Here is a 17,591-nt window from a genome sequence, read left to right as displayed (position 1 = left end):
AAAAAAAAAAAAAAAAACAAAAAAAAAAAAAAAAAAAAAAGAGAGAGAGAGAGAAGATACGTAGCACTGAAATATATCCTACGTACAATGTCCATAACAAGAAAATTTCCTGAAACCTAAACACAAATTAGTAAGAAAAGATAAAAGAAATAGGATAAGAATAATCTGAGGGCAACACATTTATAATTTTCTTTAACCTATTTCTTAACAATACCCTTTATCTGATCTGTCAAAACGAAGCCCATCTGTCACTATATAGCCCAGGCTGGCCTTTTCTTTTGTAGAACATGGGAAAACTATAGTTACACATAAAATGAAGAGGAAAAACGAACAATGAATTCTAAATACACTATCCTTTACAAAATAACCGACAGCAGATAATACAGTTAAACAAAACAAAACATAAAATCAATTACAGACATAAAGAAAACCCCTCCAGTTTTGTCAAAGAAACTATAGAACGATGTGATTTGGAGATGTAGATTCTTACTTTGGTACATGTAGAATAGAAAAAAAAATAGCAGTCTTCTCCTTGATTAGACATGCTGAGTGAGTTCGTGGATCACAGGTGGCTCTCAGAAATAAGCCACTCCTTCCTTGAGGTGAGGACCAGCTCCAAGTCCTCTTAAAATGGGCTCAATCTTCCAATCTTCCAAATGACAACTCAAGCACAGAAATCGTCTTTAAAATGTAATCCTAAGATGAGGAGATGATACATTAAAGATAAATTCTTTCAACTTCCAATCACTCCACTAAAATCATATTGTCAAAACCAATTTGAACTACCTTCACATGCACTTGCCCTTAGACAACCCCATAAACACACTGATTGTACACTCCTGTCTACAAGGTAAGTTTTTAAAGACAGCCTTAACCTTTATTTATTTAGTTTTTGCATTCTCTCTGGTGTTTGATAAAACTGCTTCAGCATAAAATTTAAATAAACTGTTAAATAAACACATGATCTACATTTTAAATTAATGGGACTTGGATTATTTTACACAAAATACTTGCTAAATCTACATTTCTGACAAACTAGGTCTTTTCACCTGAATGAAAAGTTCAAGTATCTTTGCAAACTTGTGTTATTTCTGCCTTGTATGTAATTATAACTAGGCAGAAAAATTCTATTTGGCTATAACTTGTGAAACTACCTTTGAAAACATCTCTGGAGCTGGCTTATATGTTGAAGGTGACTAAAAAAAATTGCACAATTATAAACAAGGATCAAGAGAGAATCTTCAGGGCTATTTCCATAAAATAGTGACTGAACGAAACAAGAGCCTCTTAGTTCCTGCCAGACCCCTGACCCCTATACTAGAGTATCCAAAAAAGCCTCTATAAAAGCAAATCACATAGAGCACATAAGAGACTATGGAAGGGCGAGAGGGATGTAGCTGCCTGGCAAACGCAAGACCCTGAGTTTGATTCCTGGGATGGGGTGGGGGAGAGAGACTATGGAAGGAGTTTCTACAAACTCATACATCAGTAGACTAGGTTTCATCAACGATGACCTACCACTTGACACAAAATTAAATCCAAGCTTATCTATCTGCCACTGTTAAGTCTTAATCAATAATAGTATGCCATGATGAAAGCATGCCCTCAAGTTAACAATCTAGGTTAGAAGAGTCTGCAACTAACCAAATACCAAAATCTTGAAAATTTACATACTCTTTGATTCAATGAGTCAAGATTCTGCAATGTCATAAAGAAAAAAAAAAAAAAAATTCAACAAATACACAAAGTAATAATGCACAAGAAAGTGCATCACTATCTTGTTTGTAATAAGGAATAATACCCAGAAACTTAAATGTCCAAAAGTTAGAGGCTGGTTTTTAAAAAAATTCTGATACATCTATATTATATGACAATACTTAGCCATAAAGTTTGGTACCCAAAAGTGAATGTTGCTGTAAACACACAAAACAACAAAATCAAAAGTATGGACATAGCTTTGGAATACGGTCATGAAAGAGGCTGGAAGAGTTCAAGGTGTTTGATATCAAACCCCACAAGATAATAATATTAAAGGTGCTTCTGGTGAAATTTGTCAAAAATGTTACTGGAAACTTGAGGAAAGATGATTCTTATTATGAAGTAACAAGGAACTTAGTAGCAGGGAGCTGTGCTATATTGAGTGGAAGGCAGAACTTATAAGCAAAAACATGGGTATTTACCTGGGAGATTTCTAAGCAAAAGGTGCAAGAACAGCTTGGTTTCCCCTTGCTGCTTAAATGTGTTATGTTAAAAAAGGAAACTTTACTGGGGCTGGGGATTTAGCTCAGTGGTTCCAGTGCCTGCATGGCAAGCACAAGGACCCAAGTTTGATCCCTGGTACAAAAAAGGAAAAAAAAAGGGAAAGATTACAAGCACTCATCACAATGCGGGCTCAAAGGATAATTTAAAAACTGCCTCAGGAGGGGTGTGTTGACACACACCTATAATTCCAAGAGCTCAGGAGGCTGAGGCAAGAAGACTGAGCAATTTAGTGAGACCTTGTCTAAAAGTGAAAAAATTTAACAAGGGCTGCTAATGTAGCTCAGTGTAAGGGCCTGGGTACAGAGTACCATAAAACAAATAATATTTTTAAAAACTGCTTGAAATGGAAGTCAAGTTTCGTTTATGGGATATTCAATAATCATAACACATACATAAAACAGGAAAAACATTAAGCTTATAAGAATGACAAAGTTTAACAGAAAAAAATATTTTTACAATGGAGAAAAGGGACTTGGAGGGTCAATTTCACTTCTGACACTAGTATCTCAAAAAATATACATTAAACTATTGCTGCTAGTTTTAGGAAAATAGCCCACAAATTAATCAAACAATAAAATGGCAGCTATGATATGGCAACAAAATAGTATAAAGTAAAAAGGATCAAGATGCATATTCCCTGAGTTGAATGTATTATGTAAAGCAAACATATATTAGCAAAATTTTAAAAAATAGCAGGAATTAGAATTTTGGGGCAATTATGTGCAAATTTACTCTGCAAAACTCCCTCAAAGTTAAGCAGAGTATGGGAGGCATCTCTTTAGTAATGTTTCAGCAGAAAAAGATCTTTATCTGTTTTACATTATGGGCTTCTGTAATTTTCACTAGGAAAAAAAGAAAATGGCTGCTAGGTGCAGTGATGCATGCCTGTAATCTGAGCTTCGCAGGAAAGTGAAGCAGAAGATCCTAGATTCAAGGCCAGCCTGGTCAACCAGTTGAGACTGTCAAAATCAAAGAAAAATGGCTGCGAATGTAGTTCAGTGATAGGCCACTTGCCTAGCATCACAAGGTCCTGACTCCACTCCTCACTATCACCAAAACAAAGAAAACAACCTAAATGTTAAATTTAAGATACAATGATACTACTGCCAGGAAAAACCCAAAATCAAAATGTATACTGATAATTTAAGTTTTCAAAGGAAAACACTAAAATTATTTAGGATGCCAAGAAAATTATTTCACAAAAATAAACAGGTGTTTTAAAGTAGACAATGAAAATGAGTAACTGGCCCTCTCTTGAGCTACACAAATTAATGCAGAAAAAAAGAAATCTTTTAACATCTTACGTGCTCAGCAAACTTTCAAGGATGTAGCAATTATACAAATGAACACATTACTATGAAAATAAGTGGAAAGAAGAGAAATCCTGCACTGTACAAAACCCCAAATTTCTAGCCTCTGTCCTTAATAAGGGACTTAATAAAGAGAACAAATAGCAGGATGAATATTAATGAAAAACACAACTGAATTGTAAGACACCACTGGCAAGAAACTCTTAGTTTAAAAACCAAAAAATGCAGGGCTGGGGATGTAGCTCAGGGGCGCCATGCCTGCCTGGCAAGCACAAGGACCTGAGTTTGATCCCAGGTGAAGGACACACCCACACACACATCCTCACCCACACACTCTTTCTCTTTCTACAGGGACAAATGACCAAAAAATGCAAAAAGATGTCTATCAGAATGAGAGAAAAGGCACATCACATGGAAATAGTCCCCCTAAATAAAATCTCTAGTCAATGGAAAGTCTGAAAAGAAGGAATGGAATTAATAGAGATATTAAGAAATACAATACCAGAAAATTTCCCTGTACTCAAAGGATTTGAGCCTTTAAAAAAGCTCATCAAATGCCAAACATAACTTTATTTTAAAGACATCCCTAGTACACATAGCTATGGTAAAATTTCCGAATTCCAACATAAAGACAGAATCACATGAACTTAGAGCAAAGAGCAGACCGACAAAGGAAAGACCTCACATTATTTTACTTCTCAACTGAAACTCTAAATACCAAAAGACAAAATTTAAAGGAGACCTTGACTTTAGATTTAGCCTTTCAAGCTGTATTTCACAGATAGCTCAAAATCTGGAAGATTTTAGACTTGAAATCCCAAGTAAGGCATTAGCTAATTAAACAAAAATGCATACTAAAAGTAATACTACATGACCAACAATCGTGATCATCTAACAAGATTTCAAAAAGACAAAAAACAGGGCCAGAGATGTAGTTCAGTGGTACTGCCTCACAAGCGCAAGGTCCTGAGTTCAATCCCCAGTACCAGGAGGGGGAAGAAAGGAAAAAAAGAAAAGAAAAAAGAAGTTAAAGTTGTTGTTTTTTTTAAGTATAATGCGCAAGAATAAAAAAGCAGGCTCAAATGCAATATCCACTCTTGATTTTTAGAAAAGCGCCAGGAGCAGTGCTGCACACCTGTAATCCTAGCTTCCCAAGAGGACTGCCAGTTCAGAAGAAGCGCAAGTTTCAACGCTAGCTCAGATGCCTTCGCAAGAGATACCAGAAGACATTAAAAAAAAAGATGAAAGGGGTATGCAGGAATATAGCAGAGTGGCAGAATGGCCGTCTAGCACGCATGAAGCCCTGGGTTCAATTCCCAGCACTGAAAAAGAAAGAAGAAAAATTCAGTAAATCATATGGAACTTCCTAAATATCAGAAACCCTAAGTACTGAAGCATGGTACAACACTAGCAGTTAGCTCACTTAAGACAAACGAAGGACTCTCAGTTTCTACAACCCTTCAAAAGAGTCCCAGGATCTAGTATACCAAAGAAAAGACGAGACAAAAAAATCCAGCTGAAAGTTACATGTTTGCAAATTAGCAAACCTTAACAGGCAAATAAATAAACACATACATACATACTATAAACATTAAAAATGTAAGATAGATATACAAAGTCAGTAATTTTGCTCTATGCCAGAAATAATCATTCATGAGTCCCATTCAAAATAAAATTACATGTAAGAATAAAGAAGTATTCAAGAGCCACATTACATTAAAAGCAAAACAAAAAAACTAATATAATGAAGGCCTAGAAGACTTGGATATTGGATAAATGGAGTAGAGGATAAACAAGTTACTTCTCCCAAGAATAATACATACAATTTAATGGAATTCAAGTCAAAACCCCAGTAAGACTTTTCATTCGAGAGATGCAAATTAAGACAATGTTCAGATTCCATCTCACTCCAGAAATGGCTGTCAAGAAATCAACCAATAACAAATGCTGGAAGGGCCGTGGGGAAAAAGGAACCCTGCTACACTGTGGTTGGGTGTGTAGACTGGTGCAACCGCTAGAAATGAGTGTGGAGACTTCTCAAAAAACTAAAATTAGGGGTTCTATTTGACCTAGATATACCTCTTCTTGGTATTTTCCCAAAAGAATTAAAGGCATCATACAATAGCAATATACACACATCCAGTTTGCAATAGCTAAATCTTGGAAACAGCCCAAATGCCCATCAAATGATGAGTGGATAAAAAAGTGGCTTTTATACAATGGAGTACTACTCTGCCATAAAGAAGGATGGGCTTCAGACTTTATAGCTAAATGGATGGACCTTGAGACCATACTCAAGTGAACCTTTTTTTGGGGGGGGGTACTGGGGATTGAATTCGGGTCCTTGTGCCTGCAAGGCAGGTGGTGGCACCGCTGAGCTAAATCCCCGGCCCAAGAGAAATAAATTGGACAGACATGTTTAAATGTCACATTGTTTCTCTGGTGTGAGAAACTGAATGTGGAAATAAGGACTGAGATAATGAATGCTGGGAAATGGGAAGAAAGTGTTCAAACGGGAAGGGGAACCAGGGAGAAGAGAGGGAGAAAGGACAGAAGGGACAAGAAAAAAGTGAAGATAGAAGGAAAAAATGGAAAAAATCCCAGTGAGAGTTTATTACTAGCACTTGACACTGTAAAGTTATTTAGAAAAATAAGTGTTTGCAAAAAATAAAGATACTTAAAAAGGAATGAAAGAACCTTGCTCTACCCGATACTGTAGATGGTATGTATAACATTTAAATGTAATACTGCTATATGAACGAGTACACGGGTCAACAGAACTCAAAAAGTAAATGTGATTTATGAAAAAAAGTGGCATTTGAAATTAAAAATGGTCAACTATTTAAAAAGAAATTCAGAGCAGCCATCGCTCAAGCGCTGGGAAGGTAGGCCGCCCCGATCCACCGCGGGAAGGAGAACCACGCCTGCTCCCGACCCAACAGCCATCGCTCAAGCACCGGGAAGGTAGCTGCGCGGGCGCCCCTGACCCCATAATCCGCCCCCCGACCCCCCCACACTCTCAGACCTCCTGACTGTGCAAGTCTTTGGACCCACTCTGCAAAGACAGAGGTGGTCATCAAGGGTATTTTTCTGAGTTCCCAACTTTGAACATCTTTAAAGAAAGGGCATGGGAAACCTGTAATAGAACATTGTGGAGTTCAACCATTCAGAAGGATGGGGAACTCAATCTGGGCCTTGCAGCCCGAGGTCAGTCAGCGTCATGGGGTTCAGCAATCAGCTAACTGAGATCAGGGGTCTTGCATCCTCGCTCTGTCTGAGCCATTAAATGGTAAATATACTATATTGAAAAGTTTGTTCACTGCAGACATGTTCTGGACTGCTTCTTGATTTCAATTTAATTCAAATGATTTAAGGGTGATAGACTAGTGACTACCACAGGTGGTCAGTGTCCAAGTTGTGCTTGATCTTAATGTGTTGCTGATTGTATCAGTTGGGGTAAAGCATTGCCGTTGATTTGATGGGCTGTTTTCTCTGATGTTATGAAGATGAGAATGTCTGTAGGTCCTTAGAGACACAGAAGCTAGGGTGCAACTATATCAGAAGATTGGGGTGATAATCCAGAGATTAAACCAAGGACAGTCTGACAACAAAAATAAAAATGAGAAAACACTTAAGCAAGACACAAGGACAGACTTCCAGTTCACCAATGGCAAACAGTAGGGCAAATGAGGATGAAAAGGCCAATAGTGAACCACCAGGACACCCTGAACTCAAAGCACAGGAAGTAACAAAACAGATCAATCAGGCTCTAGAAAAATTCAAAACAGAAATAATTTCCCAGATAACCACAGAGATAGTGAGCAAAATGGAAGTCGTGATTCAAGACTCTAGAGCAGAAACTGACAAAAAAATAGATGAGCTCAGGACCATGATAGAAGCCATGAAGGCCCAGCATAAGAAAGAAATGGAAAAAATAAACGCCCAACATAGGAAAGAAATGGAATCCATAAAACAGATTCAAACAGAGATCCAGGAGATTAAACACTCTATTGAAAGTGTACGCAACAGAATAAAAGAATGCGAAGATAGGCTCTCAGATATAGAAGATAAGATTGCAGTCAGTGACCATGAAAAGAGAGGTCTCTTAAAAACAGTAAGAGATCATGACAAATCAATCCAACAACTCCTAGATGATGCAAAGAAGAATAACATAAGACTGATAGGAATACATGAAATAGCAGGAGAAAATACAAATGACTTAAAAAAGCTGTTTGCAGAATTAATGACAGAAAACTTTCCAAACAGAGGGGAAGAATCTGACATTCAGATAACTGAGGCATACAGGACCCCAACTAGCTACAATCAAAAAAAATCTACACCTAGACATATAATAATCAAGATCCCAGAAACCCAACAGAAGAACAAAATACTACAAGCGGTAAGAGAAAAGAAACAAATCACATACAAAGGAAAGCCCATCAGAATCACAGCAGACTTTTCAACACAAACCCTTGGGGTAAGGAGAGCCTGGAATGAGATATTTCAAGTACTAAAAGAGAACAACCTACAACCTAGACTGATGTATCCAGCAAAACTCTCTTTCAAAATGGAGAGGGAAATAAGACACTTCCACGACAGAGAACACCTGAGAAACTACATGAATACCAAACCAGCACTACAAGCAATTCTAAACAAGATCCTAGAAAAAGACAATGAAGGCAACAACACCATGAGGCCCAACAGAGCAAATCAAATAGGCAAGACAAGAAATTAAAAGGAGGTGAGAAAGTAAAAAGAGTGAACAAAAGGCCAATAACATGTCAATAATAAGTCAGTACATATCAGTTATAACCAGCAATGTCAATGGCCTCAACTTACCAATCAAGAGAAATAGACTGGCAAAATGGAGTAAGAAGCAAAATCCAATAATATGTTGTATACAAGAAACACACCTAGTGCAAAAAGAAGCCCAGAGCCTGAAAGTGAAAAGACAGAAAACAATTCTCCATGTGACAGGAGCCCAGAAAAAAACAGGGGTAGCAATCTTATTTGCAGACAAAGTAAATTTCAAACCAAAACTGAATCTAGTACTATTGATGTAGGACAGTACTGTATCATACCTCAATGAATGTAAAATATCTAGTACCTGCTTTATGATTAATAGTAGGGACCGTGCTTTATCAGAGTTACATTTGATGATATTACTCTAGAATGTTCTCTTTCCAGATGATGATTACGAGGCTAATAGAAAAAATGGTGCCAGGTACCACAACAGCAACAGAACTTTGCTGTTGTCTGGATATTATTCTTTTCTTTGTTTTTTTTTTTAATGGAATGTGCTGAATGTCTATAATTTTGTTCAGATGACTGCAAAACCTGGAAAAGCTGTTGCTGCTATCGATGCATAACATACTATTATTAGTCTTTATATACACACACACACACACATATATATATATAAATTGAATTTTGGGAAACTTTAACGGTGCTGCCAACTTTGGAAAAAGTCATCCCAATTTACTGTGTTGACTTGGAATTGTACAGAAATGGACAACCATATTGGTCTAGAAATGTTAATTTATTTTTATTTTTATTTTTATTTTTTTCCATGTGTACAGGGGTAACACATCGTACCAAATATGTAAGTTCATATCTACGTTGGTTTGATTACAGAAACTAATAAAGTATTCTCTAAATAATGAAAAAAAGAATAAGATAAGACTATAAGAGCGAGAAGCAATTTAAATATGTTCAGGGACCATTTTCATCTCCAGAATTAAGGATTATTTTGATGTTACATCATTGCCTTTTCTCTTTTACTTTCCTTTTTAGTTTTATTTTAGGATTCCCTATTTTTAATGTTCATACAGAGATTTCTTTAACTGAAATACCGAATAGTTTCTTTGGTGTGAAAAACTACAATAGTACACAGGATCCTAATGGGATAATTAATAATATGAAATAGGAAGTAAAGGGCTAAAGGTGTAAGGAAAGTGGGAAGGGTGGGGGAAAGGTAATAAGGGAGAGGAAAAAAATATGAGAAACTGAAAAAATGGAAATAAAGTGTTTGTAAATGGGGAGGGGAGGAGGGGGTGAAGGGAGGGCAGGGACAAGGGGAAAAATGAGAATCAAGACCTATTATGTAAAGGTACAGAATCCCAATGATGAATGTAACTGTACTGTATACCTAGATTGTACCAATAACCTCAAAAAAAAGAAAAAAAAAGAAATTCAACTTCATTTGTAAAAGTTACAAGAGAATAGAGATTGCAAAAGTTATAGCTCACTAATTAGAGCACTATACTAAGCTTCTGATTCCTTAACTGTGCAACACAAAAAGACAAACCATATAATACAAATGGTACTTTTTTTATAAGCTCTGAAAAAACTTTTTCTATGATAGCAAAGTTAAAACCATAACAATAAAACTGATACAAATGAAAAAAAATCAATCAGCACATAGCCAAAGATTAGTATCTTTACTAAAAGGGATACATCAGGAGCTTCTGCAAATGAAGAAGGCTCCATCAGTTCTGTAAATTATGACCTCTTTAGAGTGTAATATTAAAAAATCTACAAATTTGCAGCCAAAAATTGGAAATAGTTTACACAGATGTATGCATAAGACTATTTCTGCATGGAAGCTAGTTTTATTTGTAATGGCAAAAACTCAAATGTTTATCAATGAGTGATTCATTAAATCCTGGCATACTCATACAATGAAACTCTACAGTCAATAGAAAGACTAGGAAAAGACATGTGTACAGACAAAGAACTGTGTTGTGATAAACTATAAACAGCACGATTGTCCAAGGACATGGAATTACAAGAGAATTTCAACTTGGTTATATTATTTTTACTTTGTGTATGATTATCCAAAGAAAGAAATAAGAAAAAATGATGGCTCCATACAAAAACTAAAAGCTTGTAAACTATTACAATAAAACCATGGACAATGGACTTTTCTTACTAGTATAGGAAAATTATGCCTTAAATTACAAAAAAAGTTGTCTCCTTTAATGAGAGAAGGCCCATTGCTATACTTACATTAGCTGGTTGTTCTCAACAGGAATGTCTGTGTCTTCACTGAGTTCCAATCTATTACGCCTGTAGGTCGAACCAACACTCAATCCATGAATTAATAATAATGAGGCAGAAAGAATTTTCTTCCTCACATTGCCAAGGAAATCTCTCAGCCACAAATGAAACACAGGATGTGTTTTTAAAACATCTCCCAACTACTGGAAGATTAAGTCCATTCAAATAACCTTTGTCAGACTGACATTAGTTATCTCCTCAAAATCAAAAACCAAAAAAGTTCAGTTAAAGATGAACTTGAGATTCAAAGAATCATTAAAAAAAAAAAAATCCATCTTCCATAGCCGAACAATATAATTTAAAAAGAAAAAAGAAAACAAAAACCAAAATCCAAAAACCAAAAAACACCACCAAAATTCAATTAAGATCCAATTTCTGGTCTTCAAGATTTCTTCACCTATTGAGAAAAAAACAGAAACCTTCCCCCGTCTTTATTATGTGTATATTAAAAGCATACTTGTATGCAAAAATATAAAATGTTTTATGTATATAATATACATATATTCTAACTGGCTTATACACATACACGTGCACACACACACACACAAATGTGTAGAAATAAAACATCTGGGTAAGTTTCCCCTTTTAAAATACACTATAAAAGTCTTTAAATTTGGGTTCATTACTAAAATAGTGACCTTTTTATACCAGAGAAGTGTGAAGTTGATGTTACAATTTGCCCAGCCCACAAAATAACATGAAGGGAAATCCCTTATACATATATCAATGTGCATAATATGGATGTATGTATAGCAGCATATCAGGGAGTGTTTAACCAAAAAAGATAGAAACGTATAGTTACAGAGTAACTACAGAGTGGTGCAGCAAGCTGTAGAAGGCAGAGCAGCATTATAGCCATTCTGAACTGGTACTGTCAAAACACAGAAAACTTCTAAGGGAAGGTTTTTCCCCCCTCTTCTTTTATATCAACAACATCACTGGCATGGCAGTAATAATGGCCCTCAAGTGGCTTGCTTATACATCCTACATCCAAAATCTTTACTACTGATGGTGATATCTAAAGACTAATTACCCAAGTACTACAGTTAATAAAAGGGTAAACTTTTAGAGCTGAAATTTCATTTCACAATGGTACATTTACTGTTTAAGAATTTAAAAAAAAGAAAAAAGTATTTTGATACACAGAAACAAGTTTTGTAAATTTTTGAAGCCAGCCCAGTAACAAAGCAAGTTTGATTCTCATGTAATAAATACTACATAATTTCTAGGCTAAATCTTCCCAAATACTATTGAAGACACATCTAAAACCAAAACTTATAAAAAGTGGACACCTTTTACTCACACTTAATACTAGTCAATTTTCCAGGAATTTTTTGGGCAGGGAATATCCCCAAATCTAAAATGAAAAAAAGGAAAAATTGGGATCTTACATTAGTTATTCAGTCTGAAACTTTAAATAGTTGTTTACTAAACGTCGTCATTTTCTGGCCTATTCAAAGAAACATACTTTCAGAGTGGAAAGGTATCTTAAAGATCATTGAGATCTGTTCACTTATTTCACCAGTGATTCCTAACACATGAAAATACTGACTGCTTACTTTTAAAAATACAGTGGCTAGAATAACTTCACAGAATACAATATTATGTTTAAGTAGAGTTTTTAAATCAGAAGAATATTCTTTGGGAAATGCACACTGGGTTTCTCAAAGCATGCTCATATAGGATTTGTGATCAATTCCCACTGAATCTTTTTCAATTTTGCAAAATTTTTATTATGTTAACCACAAATTGTGCAAAAGCACCTGTAGTTTTTGTTGTTTTTATAATACATTACAAAGGTTAAAAAGGCAATTCAAAGACAAGTTTTTTCCTAATTGTTTTCTAATATTCCTCTTTTACAAAGATCCAATCCTAAAGTTAATTCTATGACACACAGTAATCTGAAATTATAAAGCTGACCAGTATGAGGAGGTACACAAATTTCCAAATACGATAACAAAAACAATTTTGTGGGTTTTCTTTTTGCAAAGCCGTAGACAAGCATCAGGGTTTTTAAAGAAACAGAAAAATGGAGATGGGGAAGGAATACCAGATTAGTATTTTTCTTCAATTTATAGGTTTCAGTTATCAAAGTTTCCATGTTGGGGTTAATTCTGACATCAGTTACTAGTTCAATCTACCAGCCAAAAATCACTGAAGGCCTTTCAATGCTGCACTATATTTTTTAAATTAAAATCTTTTCTTTCTCAACTGATGTAAACATGTTCAAAATTTTCAAGTGTAACACTGAATTACAACTGTAAAACCATTAAAGTAAACCTTCATTTTATCAACAGTATATTGCTTCTGAGGAATTTTAAGCCCTTCAGTGTTTTCAGGTTCCCCCAGATTTAGATTTGTTTTGGTTTCTTAATACAAATGAACGCTATATTGACCAGGCTGGTCCCAAACTTTAGGGCTCAAGCAATCTTCCTGCCTCAGTCTCCCATATAGCTGGGACTACAGGTATGCACCACCAGGCCCAGTTTTTTTTAAAAATTAGTATGATTATATATAATGACTATAGCAATAAAGATACATTAACATAGCAAAAAGTTTCTCATTTTAAATAGAGAACGGAAAAAGAAATTAAGGTAATATTTCTTTTTCACTGCTTTGAACAACCTTATTTTCAGGATCCCAGCTGAGAACCAATGTAGAATAATCATAGTTAACATTTTTCAAGTTCATTTTCAGAAACATCAATTGTTCTATATTGTCGAAGTCCAGGCTTGTGATCTGCTTTGGATGAAAGTGGCTATTCGTAGTAAAGATACATTCAGATTGCCAACTACACATGGGGCAACTTAGATACTGAATGGCAACTTGGGTCAAAGCTGGCCATACGCTCACCTTCCTCTGCCAGTAAATCAAAGGGTCATTACTTCCTGAGAGCTCTGAATATTTCTCTTTGAAGTACTCATCCACTACTGCTATAGCAGAAGGGAACATGAAGCCTTTGCTTCCAATGGCAACATTGTCTGCAGCTGAGCTATCCATGGAACCTGAATTGGAGGTGCCTTCTTTCATAGATGAGGTAAATGAATAGGTTCCTACTGTAACTAAGGAACCAGAGGCTTCCGTAGTTGCAATGTGGCAGGCCTCTGGTGAAGATTCCATATAACTGCAAACCTCTTCTGCAAGGATCTGTTTGTAAGTTTCTAAATCTGCACCATGAGGAAAAAAGTCTTCCAAGCTGTTCTTAAAGCATGGATCTAACAAAGTAGCCAAGATACAGGGCTTAGATTTGAGCATGGCACTTAGTAGGGTATCAGTTTCAAGTTTCAGAGATAAACTGTCCACCAGATTGAGAGCTTGAGTAATACCTCTGATTTGAAAATTTTCTCTGAGTTTCTGAAGGGAAAGGAGTAGATGATGGATTAGGGGTAGCACCTGATTTAATCCTGTGGTCTTTACACTTATTTTCTGGATGGCCTCCTCAAATGGTTTAAGAATATCACAAACATATGTCATGAGAGTCCACTGAAGGGAGGTGAGTACAACTCCACTGGCTCTACCAAGACTATGGTGAACTGAGTAGCAATGCTCCAAGAGCCATCTTAACATATAAAAGGTAGAAACCCAATGACCAGTTTCATCCTGCTTCAAATTCTTCCATGGAAGCTGGTGATCATTTTGGAACTCTTGTAGTATCTGACGGGCCTTGACCGAGTGACTAAAATGGTGACAGGTTTTCCTAGCAGCCACTAACATATTCTCAATGCTTTTGTGCTCAGAGAAAAAGTCCTGAATGACAATATTTAAACAATGCAGGAAGCATGGCACATGGGTAAAACCACCATCTTTGATTGCATGTACCACATTAGAGGAATTGTCAGAAACAATGAAACTAGGGATAAGGAAATTAGGAGAAAGCCACAGACCAATTTGGTCATTTAATTCTTGCAAAATGTTGGTTATCAAACAGCCTTTGGCAAAACCTGTAACACAAAGCACTGCCCACTTTCTAAAATCAGGGATTCTGCCATTACTAGGAGAAGACGCAGTTTCCAAAGACACCCAGTGTACAGTCACAATGAAATAGTCAGTGGATGGGTCATGGGTCCATATGTCAACAGTCAAGTGTATCTTTTGGCTTTGAACGTTCTCTAAAGTTAAGAAAATTTTTTCTCTGACACAATCATATAACTGAGGTACAGCCTTAGTAAAAAAGAAAGTCTCTGATGGCAATCTATAGTCAGGAGCCACAATCTGCAGGAATCTCTGAAAAGCTGGGGTTGAGAAGTAGTTGTAAGGATGCATATCCTCTACAATCATTTGAATAATTGCCTGGCTTATTTGATTAGAGGCTGAGGTTTCACAAAATGTTTCTCTCTCTTGTGAATGCATCTGATTGTCTTGCTCTGCAGCAGGAACAGGACTTTCAGATCTATTTTCAACCTCTAACACAGGAGGTTCATCAGAATCAGAGTCACTAAGGTCCTCAGCTGTTAAATCTTGGCTACCTGTAGACTTCTCTCCATGTAAAGTATCATTCAAGAGATCACTATTCTCAGTCTCATCTAATCCATTTCCAATAGCACCATTGTCTTTGTTGGCAACAGCCCAATGGATGGGATGTGTGGCTTGCAGATGTCGTTGAAGTGTTGACGTTCCTAAGTGGGAACCTGGCCTACCCCGGCTCACACTTCTTTTACATATATTACACACAGCTCTTGAGATGTGCTGAGGATCAGTGTAAAAAAAATTCCAAACTGCAGATGTCTTGGCTCTGGTTCCAGGTATTAAAGCATGCTTGACAATGTTACTTTTGATGAGAAATCTCCCTCTTTCTGCTCTCAGAGCATCAGATGCTGATTTATCACGTTTCTTACCCATCCTATTATCATCTATCGAGTCAGTAGGAATATATTCAAAGCTTCCATTGCTTCCAGGGGAAGGGGGAGATAAAGATACATCCAAAGTAAAATCCTCCTCCCCACTAGTGACTCCAAACTTGTTGGCCCTGGTCCAGTGAGGTGAATGCCTTGCCTGCAGATGTCTCTGAAGAGTAGACGTACCAAGATGGCTGCCTGGTTTACCCCTGCTAACACTTTTTTCACACAAATTACAAATAGCCCGCCACGTGTACTGGGGGTCAACATGAAAGAAGTGCCACACGATGGAGGTCTTGGCTCTGGTACTAGGTAGATAGATCTGTTTTTCTATATTGCTGTCAAAAAGACTTTCTTCATCCTGCTCAGGGGCACTTGAGCTTAACAAAGCAGGGGCATCTGCAACAGGCCTCCCAGATCCTAAATCCTTACTAAACTTTTTGGCAAGGATTAATTTTTTTCGGCGTCTTTTTCCCTTAATCCGCAAACCCTTCTTTCTTTTCTTTTTAGCAGGCAATTTTGCCTCTTCATCCACTCCTTCTGCCACCATCTTTCCCTCTACCACATCGTCTTCATCTGAATTAGAATTAATGGAAACACATCCCAGAATTCCAGCACCACTGAAACTGCTGCATCTTCTGTCAGGAGAGAGTGGGGAAACTGGTACACTTAAAGTACATACACTCATTCTCCTTATGGTTCCAAAATTTGTACCAGAATCTGTTTGCAGGTTTATTACTCAAGTAGAAACACAGTTATTACTTTGCATTTGGATTAGCTTTTTCCCAATTTCTATGGGGAGTCAAATTCCCTTTGGACCAATGACTTCGAAGCCAGACTATTTTTGGAAGAAAAATAACAGCAGTGGAGAACATTACCAAATTCTTTGTGAGGGGGCTTTGGGATCCCTTCCAAATTTCTAAGTTCTAAATTCGAATAGTCCAGCATCCTCATGTTACTGAAAAAAGAACTGAGGCCCACTTCCCCACAGTCATAGAGTTGAGTTGGTCAGCAGCAGGTAAAGCCAGAGCTTTCAAATCTCAATCATGTTTTTTCTGCTTCATCAAGATTTGCACCTGCTTGAAATGCCTTCAGTTCAGTTCTTAAAATATGAAATTTTATGATGCTTCATAATAGCAACATCGATTTCCTCTTAATTCTGAAATTATTTTCAGGAAATTTCACTTAAACAAAAACATAGTGCACCACTCAACATTCATCACTGATTTGACAATACAACCCAAAAAGTCAATTCTGGAAAACTAAATCAGACTCCACATACTGGTCATTAAATGCTAGTTGAGCCCTTTCAATTACGACTAAAAACATTATTTAAAAATGTAAGTAGCTGAAAAAAATTCTTTGGGAATAAAATTTTAAAACAAGGTAACAAGCAACATTTTCAATTTACCGTTTCTATTAAAAGTTAACATTTTTATACTGAAGCTTTACGGCCTGTCAACTCGCAAGATGACCCCTATATGAACAACAAAAACTAAAGTAGTAACTTTAAACCACTTCCATTTCTTTTGCATCGATCCCTCCCCTCTCCTCCAAATCTACACAAATTTACCCTACAAAGCATCGCTATTACTAGTTCCACAGCCTCCTTCTCAAGGTCCAGAACCAAGGCCTGGAAGATGTCAACAATATGGACTTTCCCCATAGGAATCCGCACCGATTATGGGAGTTTAGGGGGTGCTCTTCGTTACGGGTTCATCAATCCTACAAGGAGAACGGAAGTGTCCCTGTTGCTCTTGATTCCGAAGAGGAGGGCGGGACAGGGTGGGGAACCGGTTTGGAACAGCGCGATAAGGTCAGTGGCTTCGTATGTGGAGTTTCAGAAATCTCCGAAATAGTAGGACCCTAGAGGGCAATGAGCAGGTAAACTCGGCTCCTGGGACTAAGGCTGACTTAGGCAGTGGGGGTCCGCTAAACTAGAGAAATTGTTGCCACGCAGAGAGCCGTCTAGTGTCACCTGCCTCTCTGGGGTCGAAGAACAGTTGATTACCAGGGGCGCTCGGTCTCCGGGTTTCCCGAGCACCGGAAGTGGGGGAGGGGAAGAAGGCCGGTCGGGAAGGAGCAGGCGCCGTGGGGGTTGGGCGCAGCGGGTGGGGGTGGGGCG

At 37.1% G+C, this 17,591-nt stretch overlaps 2 protein-coding genes across 5 annotated transcripts in view; both read right to left on the bottom strand.

Annotated features, from left to right (window-relative positions):
* Zc3h11a (zinc finger CCCH-type containing 11A) overlaps window positions 1-17,591 on the bottom strand; it is a 37,790-nt gene that overhangs the window by 19,733 nt on the left and 466 nt on the right. For 2 of the 4 annotated variants that reach the window (XM_010645027.3, XM_010645028.3), the window contains exons 2-4: window positions 11,935-11,988; window positions 10,581-10,640; window positions 491-696 (exon numbers count right to left, since the gene is read on the bottom strand). In XM_010645027.3, coding sequence (XP_010643329.1) covers window positions 491-544 — 54 coding nt within the window. In that variant the 5' untranslated portion in view covers window positions 545-696; window positions 10,581-10,640; window positions 11,935-11,988. Of the gene's footprint in view, window positions 1-490; window positions 697-4,707; window positions 4,870-8,411; window positions 8,427-10,580; window positions 10,641-11,934; window positions 11,989-17,591 lie in introns of those variants that run through there. The other 2 variants (XM_033762178.1, XM_033762177.1) reach the window with 2 other exon arrangements.
* Window positions 11,996-17,585, bottom strand: Zbed6 (zinc finger BED-type containing 6). The gene has a single exon (XM_010645026.1). The coding sequence runs from the start codon at window positions 16,152-16,154 to the stop codon at window positions 13,221-13,223; it is 2,934 nt and encodes a 977-aa protein (XP_010643328.1). The 5' UTR covers window positions 16,155-17,585; the 3' UTR covers window positions 11,996-13,220.

The sequence above is a fragment of the Fukomys damarensis genome, unplaced genomic scaffold (genome assembly GCF_012274545.1).
Source record: "Fukomys damarensis isolate Sample0158 unplaced genomic scaffold, DMR_v1.0_HiC HiC_scaffold_11, whole genome shotgun sequence".
Lineage (NCBI taxonomy): Eukaryota > Metazoa > Chordata > Mammalia > Rodentia > Bathyergidae > Fukomys > Fukomys damarensis.
The sequence above is the reverse complement of the archived record's forward strand: the minus strand, read 5'-3'. Positions and strand labels throughout refer to the sequence as shown.